Source organism: Carcharhinus amblyrhynchos, chromosome 9, assembly GCF_965287045.1.
Source record: "Carcharhinus amblyrhynchos chromosome 9, sCarAmb.v2.hapA, whole genome shotgun sequence".
Lineage (NCBI taxonomy): Eukaryota > Metazoa > Chordata > Chondrichthyes > Carcharhiniformes > Carcharhinidae > Carcharhinus > Carcharhinus amblyrhynchos.
The window spans coordinates 98,006,625-98,025,249 of record NC_137332.1 but is presented as its reverse complement, the minus strand read 5'-3'; the positions used below and the strand labels follow the sequence as shown (position 1 = coordinate 98,025,249).

The window sequence follows — 18,625 nt, the reverse complement described above, 5'->3', positions numbered from 1 at the left end:
GCACACACGCAAACAGTCCGAGAGGAAGCAGGCAGTCAGGGGTCAGCTGTCCTGATTTATCTGCCGCCCCCACCCCCCCACTTCAATGGCTAGGTTCACTGCTGGCTGCCTCTGGTAAAGGGAGCAAGTGATGTCTGCTGACAAACCATTGTGGCCCATACCCTCTGGACACCGCAGGGACCTGGGGGCACGTAATTGACCCCTTTAATCACATTTTGTTTACTTTGCTAATTTAATGAGCTGCGTTTTAATTTGTTCCTCAGATTTAGTTTGTTACCCAGAAGAAGTGCAGTCTGAGGGGACGTCTGTCACCAACACACTGGACTTATCCAGTCCAAGCCTGTGTCTGGTGCCAGGTATCTGCTGGCCTTCTGTGGTCATTGGGTGGTGTGGGGGTGCTTAGAGTAGACACTCTCTCCCTCCCAAAACCACATTTTCATTTGAAGTTTGATCAGATTCCTTTAAGAGATTTGTGGTTTGTGACAGTACCCCTTTAAAGGGGACTGTCACCTTATTTATCAAAATGTTTAATTTGCCAATTTGTTGACTTTTAAGCTGTTCATCCCATGCTGAGTTCTCATAAAGAAGCACGCATTCTGTTTGTTGTGACCTGGATCCCTCAGCTGGCCTCGAATTCATATCTTGGTGCAGTTTCTCTCCACTCCCTGATTTCTTGCGGTAGTCCCAGTTCAGCCCAGGGAATTGGGAAGATTTGGTGGCTGCAGTATCAGCAGACTGGCAGCAGGGGGCAGTGCTGCCTGATACTGGCAGAGGGGCAGGAATGGAGGGTGGAGGCAGAATCCTCATCTATCCATCAGGAAATGGCTGCATTTTATTTTCCAATTCAGCTGCTAACTATGTGAAGTGCACCACTTGTTTCCTATATCAAAATTTATTATTGTTCAACATCTGATGTAAAGTAGTGAGACCCCCAGCCACTTCAAGAAAGAAGCCAATTTTATACTAAATAAAATATCACCTTGCCATTAGTTTATTATCTCCATCAGTTGTCTCCAACCTCTTGCTGGAAAATCCTGCTGGCAGTACAGGCTGGGAAAATTCAACACTTTGAGTCATCTTTTGTAGTTGTAGAGCTAGAGCCAGCAACACTATATTCACTATTCCAAACATGGCTTTGCTTCACTCCCTGCCCCACCCCAAACTCATCTAGCTCTGCATAACTCTCCCTGAGATTTCTGCTCTCTCGCAATATACAGATGCCAGTGTTGCACTGGGGTCAGCACAGTAAAAAGTCTCACAACACCAGGCTAAAGTCCAACAGATTTATTTAGAATCACAAGCTCTCTTGAACTGCCAGATTTTAAGCCCTCCAACATTGTTGGCTATGCCTTCAGAAGCCTGGGCCTCAAGCTCCGAGTTTCCCTCTCTAAACCTCTCCCCGTCTCAGCGCCTGCACGATTTTTCCTGAAAGCTACCTCATTGAATACATGACAGAGTGAGGCTTTATTTGAAGAGGAACTTCTTCACTCAAAGGGTGGTGAATCTCTGGAATTCTCTGCCCGTTGAAGTGGTGGAGGCTGCCTCGCTAAATATTTTTAAGACGCGGGTTGATGGGTTTTTGATAAGAGAGGGGATTAAGGGTTATGGGGAGAGGACAGGAAGGTGGAACTGAATCGCGACAGATCAGCCGTGATCTTATTGAATGGCGGGGCAGGCTCGAAGGGCTAGATGGCCTACTCCTGCTCCTATTTCTTATGTTCTTATGTTGATGACACCACCCACTTGCACGATTTGAGATGTGACAGGCCAGCTCCACTTGATTGGTACCCCCATCCACCAGTTGAAACATTCAATCCCTTCACCACTGACACATTGTGGCAGCCGTGTGCCATCTACAAGATGCAATGCAGCACCTTCCACATCTACAACCACTACAACTAGAAGGACAAGATGTGGAGTTGCCGGCTCAGCTGACGAAGGAGCAATGCTCCAAAAATTTGTGATTTCAAATAAACCTGTTGGATTTGAACCTGGTATAAGACTTCTTACAAAGAGGACAAGAGCAGCAGATACTCAGGAACATCACCACCTGGAAGTTCCCCTCCAATCCACTCACTACCCTGACATATCGGCAGTTCCTTTGCAGTGGCTGGGTCAAAAATCCTGGAGGTCCTTCCCTAACAGCACTGTGGGTGTACCTACACCTTAGGGACTGCATTAGTTCAAGAAGGTAGCTCACCAGGAATAGGTATTAAGTGTTGTCCTAGCCTGTGACACCCATATCCTGGGAAAGATTTTATTAAAAATCCCCCTCCACTCACTTGTCTCTGTAACTTAGCAAATTGCAAACAGAATCCCCTGACCTCTCAGTTGCACGCAGCAGCAGCTGGAGGCTATAAGGAGCAGGGCTGGAGCAGTGGGCGTGGTTGGTGTGAGAATGGTAGGTGGGAATAATCACCCTCACGCCTAGATTAGCAGACAAGGAGCACACGAAGAAACAGCAGGCTGCCAACGAAGCTTCTACAAAACTCTTTAATTAAAGTCCAGGAGTGTCTGTAATACAAAGCAGCCTCTGCTGACTACTGCCCGCCTTGTTCAGGTGGACTGTTTGCACTGCGTTATCACTGCACTCCCTCCAGGTCAGGTCGATCACCAGTAATGCGCGCAGACTTATTCCAGGAATGCCACCAGTTCCTCGTGAAGTGTCTACATGTAGAAACATGGAACCAGCTGTTGTCTCCCCAGGGTTTTGGAAGGGTATGGGAGGTAGTATTTGAATCTTTACGTAGTGTTGAGGGCCTGTTGACCCAGATTATATCCTATTGAGAAACAGCAAACAGACTGGGACTCCTCTGTGTAGCAGTGGCTGAGAGAGTACGGAAAACCTGGAATTATGATTAGAAGAGAGTTGGATTGGATGGGCAGATGTTTCTATTTGTGTGGGGTGAGGTGGGGTTGGTTGGGATGGTGATGGAACTAAAAACTATGTCCTAAATATATTTTAAAAAGTCACAAATAAATCTAACAGGTGTTGGAAAAGAAAAACAGAACAGGGAATTCAGGAGAAACATCTTTTGAGACACCTTCCAGAGCATGGAACTCACTACCACAGAGGAGTAACTGAGGCAAATAATGTTGATGCATTTGAGGATGTAACCGAACAAGGGGGAAAAGAACCGAGATTATAAATGGAGTGAGAAGCATCTCGTGTAGTGTGTGCGCACTCCCGTCAGTACACATGGCCTCTTACTGTTGACTCAACGAGAGTCACTGGAAGTCCTGATAAGGGAAATGGAAGAGGAGAAAGAGGATCCTTGCAGCAGATCCAGTTCCAGTTAGATGTTGGAGACTGATGAGATGTCCCAAGTATTCGAATCGATAGTTGGCATCAGGATAGGAGGGGAGGTTGCACCATCCGTGTAACCCAGCGCCCAATAAGATTCTCACAGTCAGACAGGAATATGAGTTGTGAAGGCACTGACAGGCATTGATGCCAGGGGGCTCCTGCCCCCATCTCCCACCCCGCTGCTGGGCAAGCTGTCAGCCCAGAAACCTGGACAGATCTTCCTTGATCTCCGCCTCATCCCAGGGGCCGTGGATGTTGCTGGAGGCAGAAAGAGGAAAAAGGGGTCAATGAATCAGCGTGGCAAACTGGTCCCTGCCCTCTGTGCCTCCCTCCCACCCACCCCATCCACATCAGCAAAGCCCACAGACCAAATGGAGAATACCTCACAGAAAGTCTCTACCCCCCGCCATAATCGCTGCCGTTACTGCACTGTGTCACAGATAGGGGGATAGGCTATTCAGCCGGGATGGGGTGGCTGGGGTATCCCTGAACACACCCAGTCCAGCAGGACTCTGCATGGAACCTGTCTAAGGACAGTCCACGCATCCACTGTAAACCTCCTGTCACTGTGAAGCCTCTCCACAGGAGAACAGATTGAGTGAAAAGAACCCGCATTTAGATAGCGCCTTCTGCAAACTGAGGCCCTGCCAAAGCACTTTACAGCCAATGATGTACAGCAGTAAGACATGGGAGAACAATTGGTGTGGAGCAAGCTCTCAAACACCAACATACTAATAACCAGCTCACCTGCTTTAACACATTGTGAGGTTTAAATCTCGACTCCCCAGACCCTGCGCATCAGGAACAACACTCCCTTCTCTTACAATAGCGGACATGAGATCGCATTCCCATCACAGAGGGTAGATGAAGCCTTTTTTTAAAGTGTCTTTTTCAAAAGATGGCAACTGTAAAACTGCAGCACTCCCTCAGCACTCGCACTCTGGCAGTGCAGCACTCACCCGCTTTTTTTTAAATTCATTTGTGGGACATGGGCGTTGCTAGCTGACCAGCATTTATTGCCCATCCCTAGTTGCCTGAGGGAAGTTGAGAGTCAACCACATTGCTGTGGCTCCGGAGTCACAGGTAGGCCAGACCGGGTGAGGACAGCAGATTTCCTTCCCTAAAGAACATTAGTGAACCAGATGGATTTTTATGACAATCAAGAATGATTTCATGGTCATCAGTACATTCTTAATTCCAGATATCTTTATTGAATTCAAATTCCACCATATCTCCGGTGGGATTCGAACTCAGGTCCCAGAACATTAGTTTAGTTTCTGATCGAGTGATAATACCATTAGGTATTATCATTGCCTCTGACAGTGCAGAAGCCCAGGGGGGAGTGGATTTTTGGACTGTCTCTCAAGGATCAAAGCCACAACCCCATAAGCCATCATGCTACCCACTGTTCCACTGGTGGGATATCTGGAGACCTGTTGCTGCCCTGTCCTTGAAGGGGGTCAACATGTAGCCTTTAGGCGACAGAATGAGGATATAGTCTGCCAGAGGGAAGCGTGCTCACGCTGTTTGCGCCAGGCAGTGAGACTTACTCTTTCGAGGACTGTAATTTGATGAGGTAGTGAGGACACAGGAAGGCGACCGCCAACAGCAGCAGAGCAAAGAGCACAGCCCCGGTGACAGAAACCGTCAGCACACCCAGCACGGCGGCGAGCGTGAAGACCACACTGACAGCTAGGTAGCAGCGAGGAGTGATCGCCTGAAATACGAGACAGAGGGAAATCCTTAAAGATGGTAGAATTGCCAATAATATCACATTGTCTCTTACCCAGCCATACCACACAGTGCCACACCAGACAGTGCCTGGCCGTTTCACTGTAATGACAGGCTGGTGTGGGGCCGAGACGGTAATGGTAAGAAGACATCCGTCAGAACTTACATGACTGGTCTTCCAGGGGCCACTCTTCACAGACTAAAGACCATCCAAAACCCTACTCCCTTTCCCTCACTCACAGCAGGTATATTCCACCCCGTGTTCCCAGACCGACGCTGTCTCCCAGTCCGGCAATACCTTGATTATACAATCTCGTCATCCTCATCTCCAAATCCCTCCCTACCTCCTCCAAACTCACGACCCTCTGGAGATATCTGTGCTCCCCTTACCCAATTTAATCGCTCCCCCATTGGCGGCTGAATCTTCAGCTGCCCCCGCACTCTGGAATTCCCTCTCCGTGTTCATCTCTCTCTCTCGTCCTTCAAAATACTCCTTCAAACTTAAGCTTTTGGTCATCTAACTTGACATTTTAACGTGGCTCAGTCTCATATTTAGTTGTGTCAAGTCCCTGTGAAGCACTTTGGGGCGTTTTATTACATTAAAGGTGGCATGAAAATGTAAAGGTTGTCGTTATCTACTGTCGCACTGTAGAAAACGCAGCAGTCATTTTCTGTACAGTGAGCTGCCATGAACCAGCATTGGGATAATGACAATCTGGTCTTGACTCGCTTTGGAATGTGGTTCAGTTGCGTGCTGATGCAATGCTTGGCAATCCCAAGTCGGCAGTGACCTGCCTGCCTGCGGCCTGACCAGATTCAGCCCAGAGACTTGAGGCATTTTGGACCAGTCCCCATCAATCCAGCATATTGGACAATCATCCACTTGTTAGCAGGCATGGTAAAGCAGTGTGGCAGTGCTCGATGGGAAGAAGGGTGGGATTCACACCTGGACAGAGATTCACTCCTACCCAACTGGGAGGTAAATCATCTTGAACTGGCTCTGGGGTGCTGCTACGGTCAACAGACAAGATGGCGGAGAGAGAGGTGCCATTCATGTCCTGTAGTCCTCCAGCATCTCCCTCCCCACCCACCTATTATCACCCCAACATGCATCTCCCAGCTCACAACCCTCTGGCCTCCACTATAATCCTGCAACCTCCCCTCGTCCTCCTCCCTCCCCCACACAATCCCAAATTCCCACCCCCATACCTACCCAACCCTTTCCGCCTTGCCAACTTTCCAACCTTCCTTCCTCGTTCCCTCTTCCCCAATGCAAGCTCAAATCCCCTCCTCACCATTCTCTGGCCTCCACAACAATCCTGCAATCTTTCCTTCTCCTCCCTCCACTGCAACCCCACATTCCCACCTCCTCAGTCACCCACCCGCTTTCAGGACTGCCACACCTACCCTTTGCACCCTATCCACCACCCTCCACCGCAACCACCGTCCTATACTGTCCTCACACTCGCAGTTACAGCAGCACCTTTAGCTTCTTCTGGAACATAGGCCAGAGGGCAAAGACCTCAATGGCTAGGGTGACAGTCACAAAGGCGTGGAGCGAGCTGGGGAGTCGCGAGGCCAGGCACACGGAGGCAAAGATGGCCATGTTCAACGAGAGTGTGCTCGAGACGCTGTGAGGAGAAAGAAAGGGAGAATGTGAGAAAACCGTCAGGGAAGAGACAGAGGAGCAGAGCTGGGAGGAATCTGGTCCAGGCAAAACCATCCACTCAATGCAAATAATGCTGACTTAAAAATAGCTTTCTGTGGGACTGGGCAGGAGGTGGAGCTGGTGTGGGGCTGGGGCTGGGGAGGAGATTGCCCATCCCCCTTTCCTCAAAGAAACCATAGCCAAGTTAGAATGTTCCAGCAGCCTGACACCTCCTGCCCCCAACATGACAGTCGGAAAGGTTTATGTCTTTAATCACGTCTTTCACCACCTCAGGACGTCCCGACTCGTTTTCTCGCCCAGTGAAGCTGGCAGTGTTTTTAAAGTGAGGTCACCGTCGGAAAGGCAAGGGAGGGTGCTGTCATTTGGTGCATAGCAAGATCCCAGGAACAGCTCTGCAGTAAAGACTGGGTAAACCATCCTTTAAGGAGAAACGGTGAACCCACTTGAAGCTGACAATGCCCTGGTTTGACCCACCACCTCCTCAAGGGTCAGCCTGGGAATGCAATAACTGTCACCCTTTTCAGGGATGCCCACATCTCAAGAACAGGTAACTGAAGAAGCACCAAGCTTGGAGATAGTTTCTTTGAGGAAAGGAGGTGGGGGCAACCCACCCTGCACCCCCTTCCCCACCATTTCTATCTCCCCTCCATCAAGAATGACGAATGTCGCCACTGTTAGTAGTGGGGGCGTGGAGGGGGTAGAGAATGGAATCCATTCTGGACAGTCAGGGTGACTATGAAAGCAGTCTCCGGGGTGGACCTACTTTCACAGAAAGTTAGTATGTGGGTGCAGCAGGTAACAAGGCAGGCAAATGGAATTGCTAATGGAATAGAGGTATAAAGATAGGGAAGTGCTACTGCAAATGCATAGGGCACTGGTGAGACTGCATCTGTGGTACTGCACACAATTTTGTTCCCCTAACTTGAGCAAGGACATAAATGCACTAGAGATGGTTCACTAAATTGATTCCAGGAATGAAGCTCATATCCGATGCAGAGAGATTGAGCCAGTTAGGCCCATACTCGCTGCAGTTTAGAAGATTGAGAGGAGGTCTAATTGAGTTATATAAGATACTAAAGGGAATTGACAGGGTAGATGTAGAGAGGATGTTTCCCCTTGTTGGACATTCCAGAATGACAGATCATAGTTTTAGGCTAAGAGATGGAAGATTTAAAATACAAATGAGGAAGAATTACTTTACTTAAAGGATTGTGAATATGGAATTCTCTACCCCAGAGTGCAGTGTATGCTGGAGCGCTAAACAGATTTATGAAGGAGATAAATAGGTTTTTTAATTAATAGCGGACTGAAGGGTTATGGTGAGTGGGCAGGAAGGTGGAGATGAGGTCAAGGTGAGATCAGCCATGATCGTATTGAATGGTGGAGCAGGCTCAAGGGGCTGAATGGCCTACTCCTGCTCCCAGTTCCTAGGTTCTGTGACTACGTGCAGGACAAAACTCCCTTTACTGGGAATCAGCACAAAACTTGGATGACTTCTCATCTCAGACACACTTGTTCAACAGTCAGTACCCAGACCGAGTGGGCAGGGGAGGAGGTGGTGTCAGCAACCTGAGGCTCCGACACCCTTAGCACCTCTTTAACCTCTCATTTGTTGCTTGTACCTTTCCCAGTTGGATCACATGAACATACAATAAGCCTAATAATGCACAATTAAGCCAAGCAAAGAAAGAGCTGTGATTTTATTGTGGGAGAAAGGGGAATCATTGTGCTGCACTTTACTGTTTCAATGAATATTTCCATGAACAATAATGTCAGTTCTAACTAAACCTGTTTGAGTGGCATAGACACGATGATTACAGATAACACCTTTGATCTGAGGACTAGGCTTTATGGTTGTGACTATTACTGTTTTGATTATATCTGAAGAGATGAATTATGAATAATAATTGGGCAGCACAGTGGTTAGCACTGCTGCCTCACAGCGCCAGGGACCCAGGTTCGATTCTGGTCTTGGGTCACTGGTTGTGTAGAGTTTGCATGTTCTGCCCGTGTCTGCGTGGGTTTCCTCCGGGTGCTCTGGTTTCCTCCCATACTCAGGTTAGGTTGATTGGCCATGCTAAATTTCCCTTTAGTGTCAGGGCACTTGGTAGGGTAAATACATGGGGTTACAGGGATAGGGTTTGGGTGATACTGTCAGTGGTGCAGGCTTGATGGGCCAAATGGCCTTCTTTTGCATTGTGGGAGTTCTATGAACGAGCTATTGGAAGTAAGTCATAAAAAAACAAACAGCTAACAAAATTGTCTTATTTTAATGCATCTTAAGTTAAGGTTTGTTTTAAAGATGACTTTACTGACAAAATGACATCGTTATTTGGTTAGCTCAGAACTTGAGTATCATTAAAACTAAAGCCATTCGTTGACAAGATTGTCAGTTGGGCTTGCAGTATGGTGCACTTGCGTGTACTGGAAGTTGCATATATTAATACCCAGGGCCCTGTTCAGACAAAGGTTGCTGATTAGACTGCTGACCCCTGACCTGGATCTGTACTACACATAACCCTGATACTTGCAGGCACCGAGGACCAATTTCCATTCTGGCAGTGCCTGACCTGCCCATTCAGAACTTACATAGCTGCAGTCGCTCCATAGTCGAAGAATATCAGGTGACCCAGCAACATGAAGACCTGCAGAAGGAGAGAGCGCGAGCATTACTCAAGATTTAGATCAATCTGATTACACAATTCCTCACAAAGGCTTGGGACTAATGGGCCCAGAGACACGGGTTCAAATCCTACCACGAGAGGGTGGAAGCAAATGGGGAGGCAATGGCCTAGTGGTATTATCGCTAGTCTATTAATCCAGAAACTCAGCTAATGTTCTGGGAACCTGGGTTCAAATCCTGCCATGGCAGCTGGTGGAATTCAAATTCAATAAAAAAAAATTTGGAATTAAGAACGTACTGATGACCATGAAACCACTGTTGATTGACTGACTGACGGAAAAACCCATCTGGTTCACTAATGTTCTTTAGGGAAGGAAATCTGCCATCATTACTCCATCTGGCCTACGTGTGGTTAGCCTCACAGCAATACCTACTAGGGATGGCCAGCCAGTGACCCCCATGCCGTACAAATGATTAAAAAAAATCCCTTCAGGGAAACAGGGGAAGAACCTGCTGCTGTTATCCATGCTGACCCCGCTCAAGACACATGATCCTCGGCAATGTGTTTTTTGGACCACCCGCCCAGCGAATGGCTGAGCAATCCACTCAGTCCTATCACCCAGCTGCAGAAAAGATCAGCAGTTTGGGAAGGTGGAGGGATTTGAACACGGGGATCAGTAACTTTTCTTTTTTAAAGTTGGACTTGCAGGGAGCCAATACAGGTCACCGTATCCTGGGGGTGCTGATGATGGGTGAACAAAACTTAATCCGATGAGGCAGCAAAGCTCAAATTTATGTAGGATGGCATTTGGGAGACTGACCAGGAGTGTGCTGGAATATTCCCGTTCAGAGGTATGGATGAGGGCTTCAACAGCACATGAGTTAAGGAGGGGGTGGGGATGGAGGGAGCTAAAGTTAATCTCAGTATTGGTGACCACAAAACTATCAACTGTTGTAAAAACACAGATACCTCTCCCTTTTAGGAAAGAAGTTCTGCCATCCTTGCCCGGTCTGGCCTACGTGTGACTCTGAACTGCCCTCCGAAATGACCCGAGTGAGACACTCATTTGAAGGGGCAATTAGGGATGGGCAACAAATGCCAGCCTCATCTTGGGAGGGTTGTGGAACTGGGCGAGTTTACACAGATTGGGGGGGGGGGAAGGATAAGCATTTTAAAGTCCAGTAAGAGCCGGAAGAGGAAAAATTTAAAGTCAAATAACAGAAAGGACAGACACCGAGAAGCAGCTACTGCCCTCGGCTGTGTTTCACTGTCAGGATAGACTGCAGAGTGACCACTTACAGACATGGCGTAGATTGTGTCGGTGCTGATGGATTCTGTCAGTGTTTTCAGAACTGGGGAAAATCCGTATGTGAATGCCACAAAGACGACCGTGCTCTTCAAGTCAGCCCACCCTGGAAGAGGATGTTGGGACGGTTAGAGGTTAATTCCACAGCATAATCTGACAAACACGCACAGACGCGTTGACGTGTGCACACAAAGATGCATACATAAACAAAAGCACTGTGCTTTAAACAACGGCTCAAGGTTCAAAACACTGGCAGCATCCGTGGAGAGGAAACAGAGCTAACATTTCCAGTCAGATCATTCTTCTTCAGAGCTCTAATCAGCACTGACCTTTGTTCTCCCATTAGCACATTCTGATATCCTTTTAAAGCACCTTTTATAGCCCTTCACACCGTCACTAACCCTTCACCTTCCTCACAACTGAGGCATGTTTGTTGCCATCTCCCCTAGCTCCCACCAATCACTGACCTTCTCTGCTCCAGCTGCCCTACTCCCTCATACTGTGTATAACCGTCACATCTCTCACTCTCTTCAGCTCTGAAGAAGTCATACGGACTCCAATCAGTAATCCTATTTTCCCTCTCCACAGATGCTGCCGGACCTGCTGAGTATCTACCAGCACTTCTCTCTTTTTGTTTCACCTTTAGCACCTCGCACCTCTTCAATAATTCCACTTCGAGCGATGTTGAACACTGGCCAATGGTGGTGGTGGTGGGGGCTGGTGGGGGCTGTTTGGGGGGGGGGGGGAAGCTCCCTGGTTCTTACATACATAGCAACATACAAACCAGGGGCTATTCAACCCCTTGGCCCTCCTGTCCCATTCTGCCCATCCACGATAATCTCTCAACTCCCTTGTTAGACAGTAATCTATCTATCTCTGCCTTAGAAACGTTCTGCCTCTGCCACTATGGGGAACATACAAATTAGGATCAGGAGTAGGCCATTCGGCCCCTCGAGCTTGCTCTATCATTCAATAAGATCATGGCTATCTGACTGTAACCTCAACCCCACATTCCCGAATAAACATGAATCTATCCAGCTCTGCCTTTAAAATATTCAAATACTCGGCTTGCAGTGCCTTTAGAGGAAGAAAGTTCCAGAGACTCCCCACCCCCAGAGGAAATAAATTCTCCTCATTTCCGTCTAAGAAAGGGGACCTTTTAATTTTAAGCTGTTTTATTCCTAGTTTTATTTTTTTCCCAGAAAAGAAACATCCTTTCACCATCCACCCTGTCTCATCCCCTCAGGATCTTATGTGTTTGAACGCGATAATCTCTCAGGTCTTCCCAATAAGTTTTTAAGTTTATCATTAGTATCACAAGTAGGCTTACCTTAACAGTGCAATGAAGTTACCGTGAAAATCCCCTAGTCGTCAAACCCCGGTGCCTGTTCAGGGACACTGAGGGAGAATTTAATACGGCCAATGCACCTAACCAGCGTGTCTTTCGGACTGTGGGAGGAAACCCATGCAGACACAGGGAGAACATACAGACTCCGCACAGACAGTGACCCAACCCGGAAATCAAACCCAGGTCCCTGGCGCTGTGAGGCAGCAGTGCTAACCACTGTGCTGCCCTGATTTGGGATTTTCAGCATTCACCCTTGAGAATACAGGGCACCTTGGTTTAAGAACTCACCCCACTACCTCAGCACTGTAGTTGCAGTGCCAATCGGGACTGTGCGTGCAAGTCTCTGGAGCGGGACTTGAACCCCTGATCTTGGACCCATAACCTTCTGGCTCTGGGGCTTATGGGTAATACAATGAGGGAGTCCTTGAGCCTCATGCTAAATGAGAGAAGGACCTAACTCCTCATCGAGTGAAGAAGCTGCTTGTATTGAAGGAGGAGGGTCTACACTCACGTGTTCGGCCGCTGTGATTCCGCCCCTCCCCCGAGTCAATGGTGTCGAACATGAGGTAGCCAAAGAGAGAGACGACGAGACCGGAGATGAAGAGTCGGTGAGGGGAGAGAGAGTCCTGGTCCATGTACCACCACAGGACGACAAACACGCACACACTGGGGAAGGGGAAGAAAACAATGGAACGGTGAGAGTGAGAAGCAGAGTGAAACACCCACTATTCACACAAACAGAGATAACCTGAGCATTCGGGATTATTATTCCATTATGGGACGTGGGTGTCACTGGCTAGGTCAACATTCATTGCCCATCCCTAGTCACCGTAGGCAGCAGGCTGCCTTCTTGAGCCGCTGCAGTCCCTGGGGTGTAGGTACACCCATACTGCTGTTAAGCAGGAAGTTCCAGGATCTTGACCCAGCGGCAGTGAAGGAATAGCCGATATATTTCCAGGTCAGGTTGGTGAGTGACATGGGGGGAACCTCCAGGTGGTGGTGTTTCCAGGTACCTGTTGCCAAATGGTGTAGGTTTGGAAGGTGCTGCCTAAGAAAGCTTGGTGAGTTTCTGCAGTGCATCTTGTAGATGATACACATGTCTGCCACTGTTGGTGGTGGAGGGAGTGAATGTTTGTGGAAAGGGTAGCAATCAAGCGGGCTGTTTTATCCTGGATGGTGTCGAGCTTCCCAGCACCCCACCCACAAACATTCATTCCCTCCACCACTGATGCACAGTAGCAGCTGTGTGTACCATCTACAAGATGCACTGCAGGAACTCACATTTCCAAACACATCTTCCCCTCCACTTTCAAGAATCCAAGGACACTGTTCCCTTTTTGGCACTCTGGCCCACTCTTCAATCAATTCTCCTGCCCTGTGCCTTTCCTATGGAATTGCAGGAGATGTAATAACTGCTCCTTCCACACAGCTCAAGATCCTTCCAGGTAAAACTGCGATCTACTCAAATGTCTTTCCATTTTAGTATCTGGTGCTCGCTGACCACAGTGTGGTCTCAACAACTGGGTGATCCCTTTGTGGAACAGCTCTCCTCAGTCCTATGACCTGTTACTTTAATTCTCCCCTGTCTCGGCCCCTACCTCCATCCTCAAACTCCCAAACTGCTCCAGTGAGACTCAACCCGACATGCAGGAAGAGCAGCGGACCTCATACTTTTGAATGGACCTGCCTTATATTAAGCTGATCTTTCTCTACATCCTAGCTATGACTGTAACACTACATTTTGCATCCTCTCCTTTCCTTCTCCCTTATGTACTCTATGAACAGTATGCTTTGCCAATATAGCACGCAAGAAACAATACTTTTCACTGTGTACTAATAATAATAAATCAAATCAAAATCTTTCACTTTGGAGCCCCCTGCACTCCCACTGAACTCAAACCATTTTGGGTCTTTTGTTTTGATGATGTTACTGCTGCTGCCATTCACATCTTTTCTACGCCCATCACTTGTTTCATTGCTAGTCCCATTGGCCGCTCTCAAACGGCCTACCTGATCCAACCGGCCTGACAGGAACTGAAACGAAGCTTGGGCAGTTAACTGCCAGCCGCCAGTTAACTGGTACATTCTCCACGGCAACACCCACCCTCACCAATCAGAGCCCACTTACCAAATAATCTGCACTCTCTTTCCACGCAGTATAAATTGCTGTTCTCTTTACAATTTGGTATTGTTGCCAATCAGGCCTGATGCACGTAAGAGAAAAAGCTTTGAGGTTGTTCACCTTTTTCCCATCACAATCTGTTCCTTTTTTTCCTTCATGGGATGTGAGCATCACTGGCATGGCCAGCATTTGTTGCCCATCCCTAACTGCCCCTTGACCTGAGTGACTTGCTCGGCCATTTCAGGGGGGAAGTTAAGCGTTAGCCACATTGGTGTGGCTATGGGGTCACATGTCGGCCAAACCAGGATGGCAGATTTCCTTCCCTAAAGAGACATCAGTGGCCCAGATGGGTTTTCATGACAATCGACAACGGGTTCACGGTCAACGGTAGATTCTTAATTCCAGATTCTTTTTATATTGAATTCAAATTTCACCATCTACCATGACGGGATTCGAACCCAGGTTCCCAGAGCGTTACTCTGAGTCTCATGGATTGGTAGGCCAGCGACAATACCACCATGCCACTGTCTGCCCTACTGTCAAACTACTATTACGATGACCAATTTCTTTGGCCTTGGCTCTATTGTCTCCTTTGTCTCGAATCTCTCTTGCTTCCCGTTTGGTGTCTCCCTCCTTTGCCTGCACTCGCTGGCATCTTTAAACCTTTCCCCAATCCGAACAGAAGATCATCAGCCAAAACATTGACTCTATCTTTCTCCCTCCTCCCAGCAAGACGCTGCCTGGCCCGATCCGCTCCGCCCTGCAATCTGGCATCTTCCAGGATTGCTGTCAGGTTTCCACTGTCCAGCCTTTCGGGAGGTCTGGCCTCCTTACCTGGACAACTGCTGGGTGACCACAGTAGATTCACGCACCACTGTCCAAAACTGGTACTGCCGCACATAAACTGGAACAAGAGAGAAAGAAACACCGAATGAGGTAATCGTGGACTCGCAGCGTACAGAGGCTGTTCAGCCCATCTCGCCAGTGCCAGCCCTTTGAAAGAACTAAGAGGTCCCACACCCTCTGCTCTCTCCCCCACAGCTCTGTGATTCCCCCCACCCCATGCCAAGTATGTATCTAACCTCTAACAGCTACTCTGAACCTGCTGCAGTCCTACAAACATGAACCTGAACTCTCAGTCACATTTCATTTGCCACCTCGTGCTCACGTTCCTTTCCTCAACCTTCTGCAGCGTCCCACTGAAGCTCAACACAAACTCAAGTAACAACACCTCACCTTTTCACATATCGGATTCTTAAAGGGCTTGACAGGGTAAATGCTGAGAGGATGTTTCCCTTCATGGGAGAGTCTAGGACCAGAGGGTATAGTCAGAGGTCAAAGGTGCCCCAATTTAGAATCACAGAATCCCTACAGTGCAGAAAGATGCCATTCGGCCTATTGAGCCTGCACCGACAACAATCCCACCCAGGCCCTATTCCCTTAACCCCATCAATTTACCCAACCTAATCCCCCTGACACTAAGGGTCAATTTAGCATGGCCAATCAACCTAACCCACACATCTTTGGAGTGTGTGAGGAAACCCACACAGACACAGGGAGAACATGCAAACTCCACAGTCACCCGAAGCCGGAATTGAACCTGGGTCCCTGGTGCTGTAAAGCAGCAGTGCTAACCATTGTGCTACCGTGAGACTGAGATAAGGAGAAATTTCTTCTCTCAGAGGGTTATGAGTTTTTGGAACTCCTTGCCACAGAGAGAGCTGTGGGGACAGAGTCACTGTGTATATTTAAGGCTGCGATAGATAGATTTTCGATCAGTAAGAGAATCAAGGGTTATGGGGAAAGGGCAGGAAAGTAGAAGTGAGGAATGTCAGATCAGTCATGATTCTATTGAATGGCGGAGCAGGCTCGAGGACACAAACAGCCTCCTCCTGCTCCAATATCTTATGGTCTTATCGACTCCACACCCAACAACCTTCAGGAATCAACATCTGGGTTCACCAGCTATAGATCAATAACTTTGTCCTCACTTTTTAGTCTGCTTCCCCCTTACTCCGCTCTTGCCATGCACCAGCCCGCATCCCATGTTTTTGCTTTCAGACGGAGATGTTCATTATTCTGACATTATCACCTAATCCAGACAAATGATTTATTCCTTCACTCCAACCGCTCTCTTCTCGCTTTGCGTTCCACGGTATCTGTCATTTAATCTCTCCCCTCTCCCACTCTGTTTCCCCCCTCCTCCTCCTCCTCCTCCCTCCCCACCTATTACGTTTCTACCCTCCATCTGCTTTAAAGTCCTCATCGGGACTCGAGGCGTTAACTCTGGTTTCTCTCTCTACAGAAGTTGCCATACCCGCTGAACTTTTCCAGCACAATTCTGCTTTTAGTTATTGTTGAGGCTGCCTCACCTTGTTGGCTCTTTGCCAATTAGTTTAAATTGATAATAAAAAATAGTGTTGGAAAAACTCAGCAAGTCTGACAGCATCTGTGGGGCACAGCGAGCGAGAGAGAGAGAGACAGAGACAGAGTGTGTTAATATTTAAAGTCCAAGATGACTATTCTTTGGAACAGCTCAAATCAGCGTCCTCTGGTTACTGGCTGTTTATCGTTGCAATCAGTTTCTCCTTATTTACACCATCCAAAACCCTCTTATTAAATCTCCCCTTAACCTTCTCTGCTCTAAGGTGTACAAGACAGGTCCCTGATACCATTCTGGTAAATCTTCTCTCACACCCTCTCCAATCCCTTGGCAGCTTTTCTGAAGAGCAATGCCCATGACCGAGCACAAAACGAGAACTATTACAAGCCGCCAAGTTATTTCTGCCTCACCATTATTTCCGGGAGAGTGCAAAATACATGTTACTCATCTCAGTGATACCTGAATCACATATTGTATTGAATGGGGTGACAAGATTAAAAAAAAGGGGAGGGGGGCGGCAGGGGAGGTGGTGGAGAGGTCCCCGCCATCTTTTTGTAGTGGCTAAATGGACAACCCAACATCAACCTTATCCCAAGTCCTAGGTTTGAAGAGTGGACATACGAGACTGATCACCCTGTAGCTGCTTCATTAAGCTGTCCAATTTAACACTCATTTCCTACTTATACTGTACAGGGTTAATGCAGGAATTGAATTAAGAGGGTGGCAGTACATTAAAAGGCTGTGCGCACAACATGAGATACAAGTGACCCCCACCCCACCACTTTTCCATTCAGATACCGGTCTCTGAGGTAAGGGGGAAGGTAGAGTGAGTTGAAGGAAAGGAACATTAAAAAGAGCAGCCTCCAACAATTGTTGGGGTTCAGTTGAAAATTTCATAGCGGGGTTTGGATAGATTTCTGTTGAGAGAGAACTCAACAGAATCTGGAACCAAATTGGGTAAATGGGTCAATAACAGATCAGCCATGAGCTCACTGAATGAAACGAACAAACTCGAGGGGCTGAATGTCCTCCTCCTGTCCCTGTCTTCCTTTACCCCTCTCTCTCTCTCTGCCCCTCTCCTTATCTCCCCATTTCTATATATCCCTCTCTCCTCTCCCTTTCTATCCTTCTTTCCCTGCTCTCTATCCCTCTTTTCTCTTTCTTTATTTCTCATCCTTCCCCCTTTCCCACTCTAGTTTCCTCTCTCTCTGCTCCTCTCTTTTCTATCTCTTCCTCTTTCCCTCTCTTCTCTCCTTTTCTATCCTTCTTTCCCTGCTCTCTATCCCTCTTATCCCTTTATTTCTCTCCTCTCTCCTTCCCACTCTTTATTTCTCATCCTTTCCATCTCCCTCCCATTTTCTCTCCTCTCCCCCCCCCCCCTCTCTCTCCTCCTCTCCTCTTTCCCTCTCTCCCTTTTCTCTCTGTCATTTTCTGCCGCTCTTTCTCTTTCTCACTGTTTTTCCGCAGTTCCTCCAGGAAACTCCCATCCACGAAGTTATCCGGGAAAGGTTGCCGCTCGTACAGGACCTTCTTCCAGCGGGACGGTCGGTACCGGCTCTCCGAAGCCCCGCGCTCTGGGGCGGCCGCTCTCATCGAGCTGGCGGGGGAGGCAGCGCGGGGCCGGAACTGCCGAACGCCGGGAATTGCACCCGGGGGGGAAGGAAATCAGAGTGACACCAGCCAGGCCGGATGTGGGGACCGTCACCATGGAAACCGCGGAACGTAGCTCGGCAGTGTGTTAACTTTTCTTAAATAGAGGCCCATCGACAAAACGTGTTGTTGTTTTAAAGTAAAATGAAGCAGCGTATTTTTTTCCGGCGCAGATTGAAATGAGGAGAAAGAAATTATGTCTACCATCTTTGGTATTGGCGAATCCCTGGGGGGGGGGGGGTCCACCATTTTTGATATTGGCCAATATGTGCAGGGTTGGTCCACCATCTTTGATATTGGCAGTTATGTGCGTCGTTGCGTCCACCATCTTTGATATTGGTGGATAATAGGGTGGGGAAGCAGAATACCATCTTTGATGCTGGCAGGTAACTGGCGACTTATATCCATCGGCTTTGATACTGGCCAATGGGGCTTTTTTTTGCGGTAATGATGTGGCGGAGGTAGGGACCGCCATCTTTAATGCT

At 48.2% G+C, this 18,625-nt stretch overlaps 1 protein-coding gene across 1 annotated transcript; it reads right to left on the bottom strand.

The window, feature by feature from the left end:
• Positions 1 to 2,495: 2,495 nt before the first annotated feature.
• Positions 2,496 to 18,104, bottom strand: pigc (phosphatidylinositol glycan anchor biosynthesis, class C). The gene is made up of 8 exons (XM_080196668.1): positions 17,945 to 18,104; positions 14,942 to 15,011; positions 12,497 to 12,651; positions 10,631 to 10,743; positions 9,297 to 9,352; positions 6,522 to 6,669; positions 4,858 to 5,024; positions 2,496 to 3,565 (listed from the first exon to the last, which is right to left on the bottom strand). Exons 1-8 carry the CDS (start codon positions 18,081 to 18,083, stop codon positions 3,502 to 3,504), a joined length of 912 nt encoding a protein of 303 aa, XP_080052794.1. The 5' UTR covers positions 18,084 to 18,104; the 3' UTR covers positions 2,496 to 3,501.
• Positions 18,105 to 18,625: the final 521 nt, after the last annotated feature.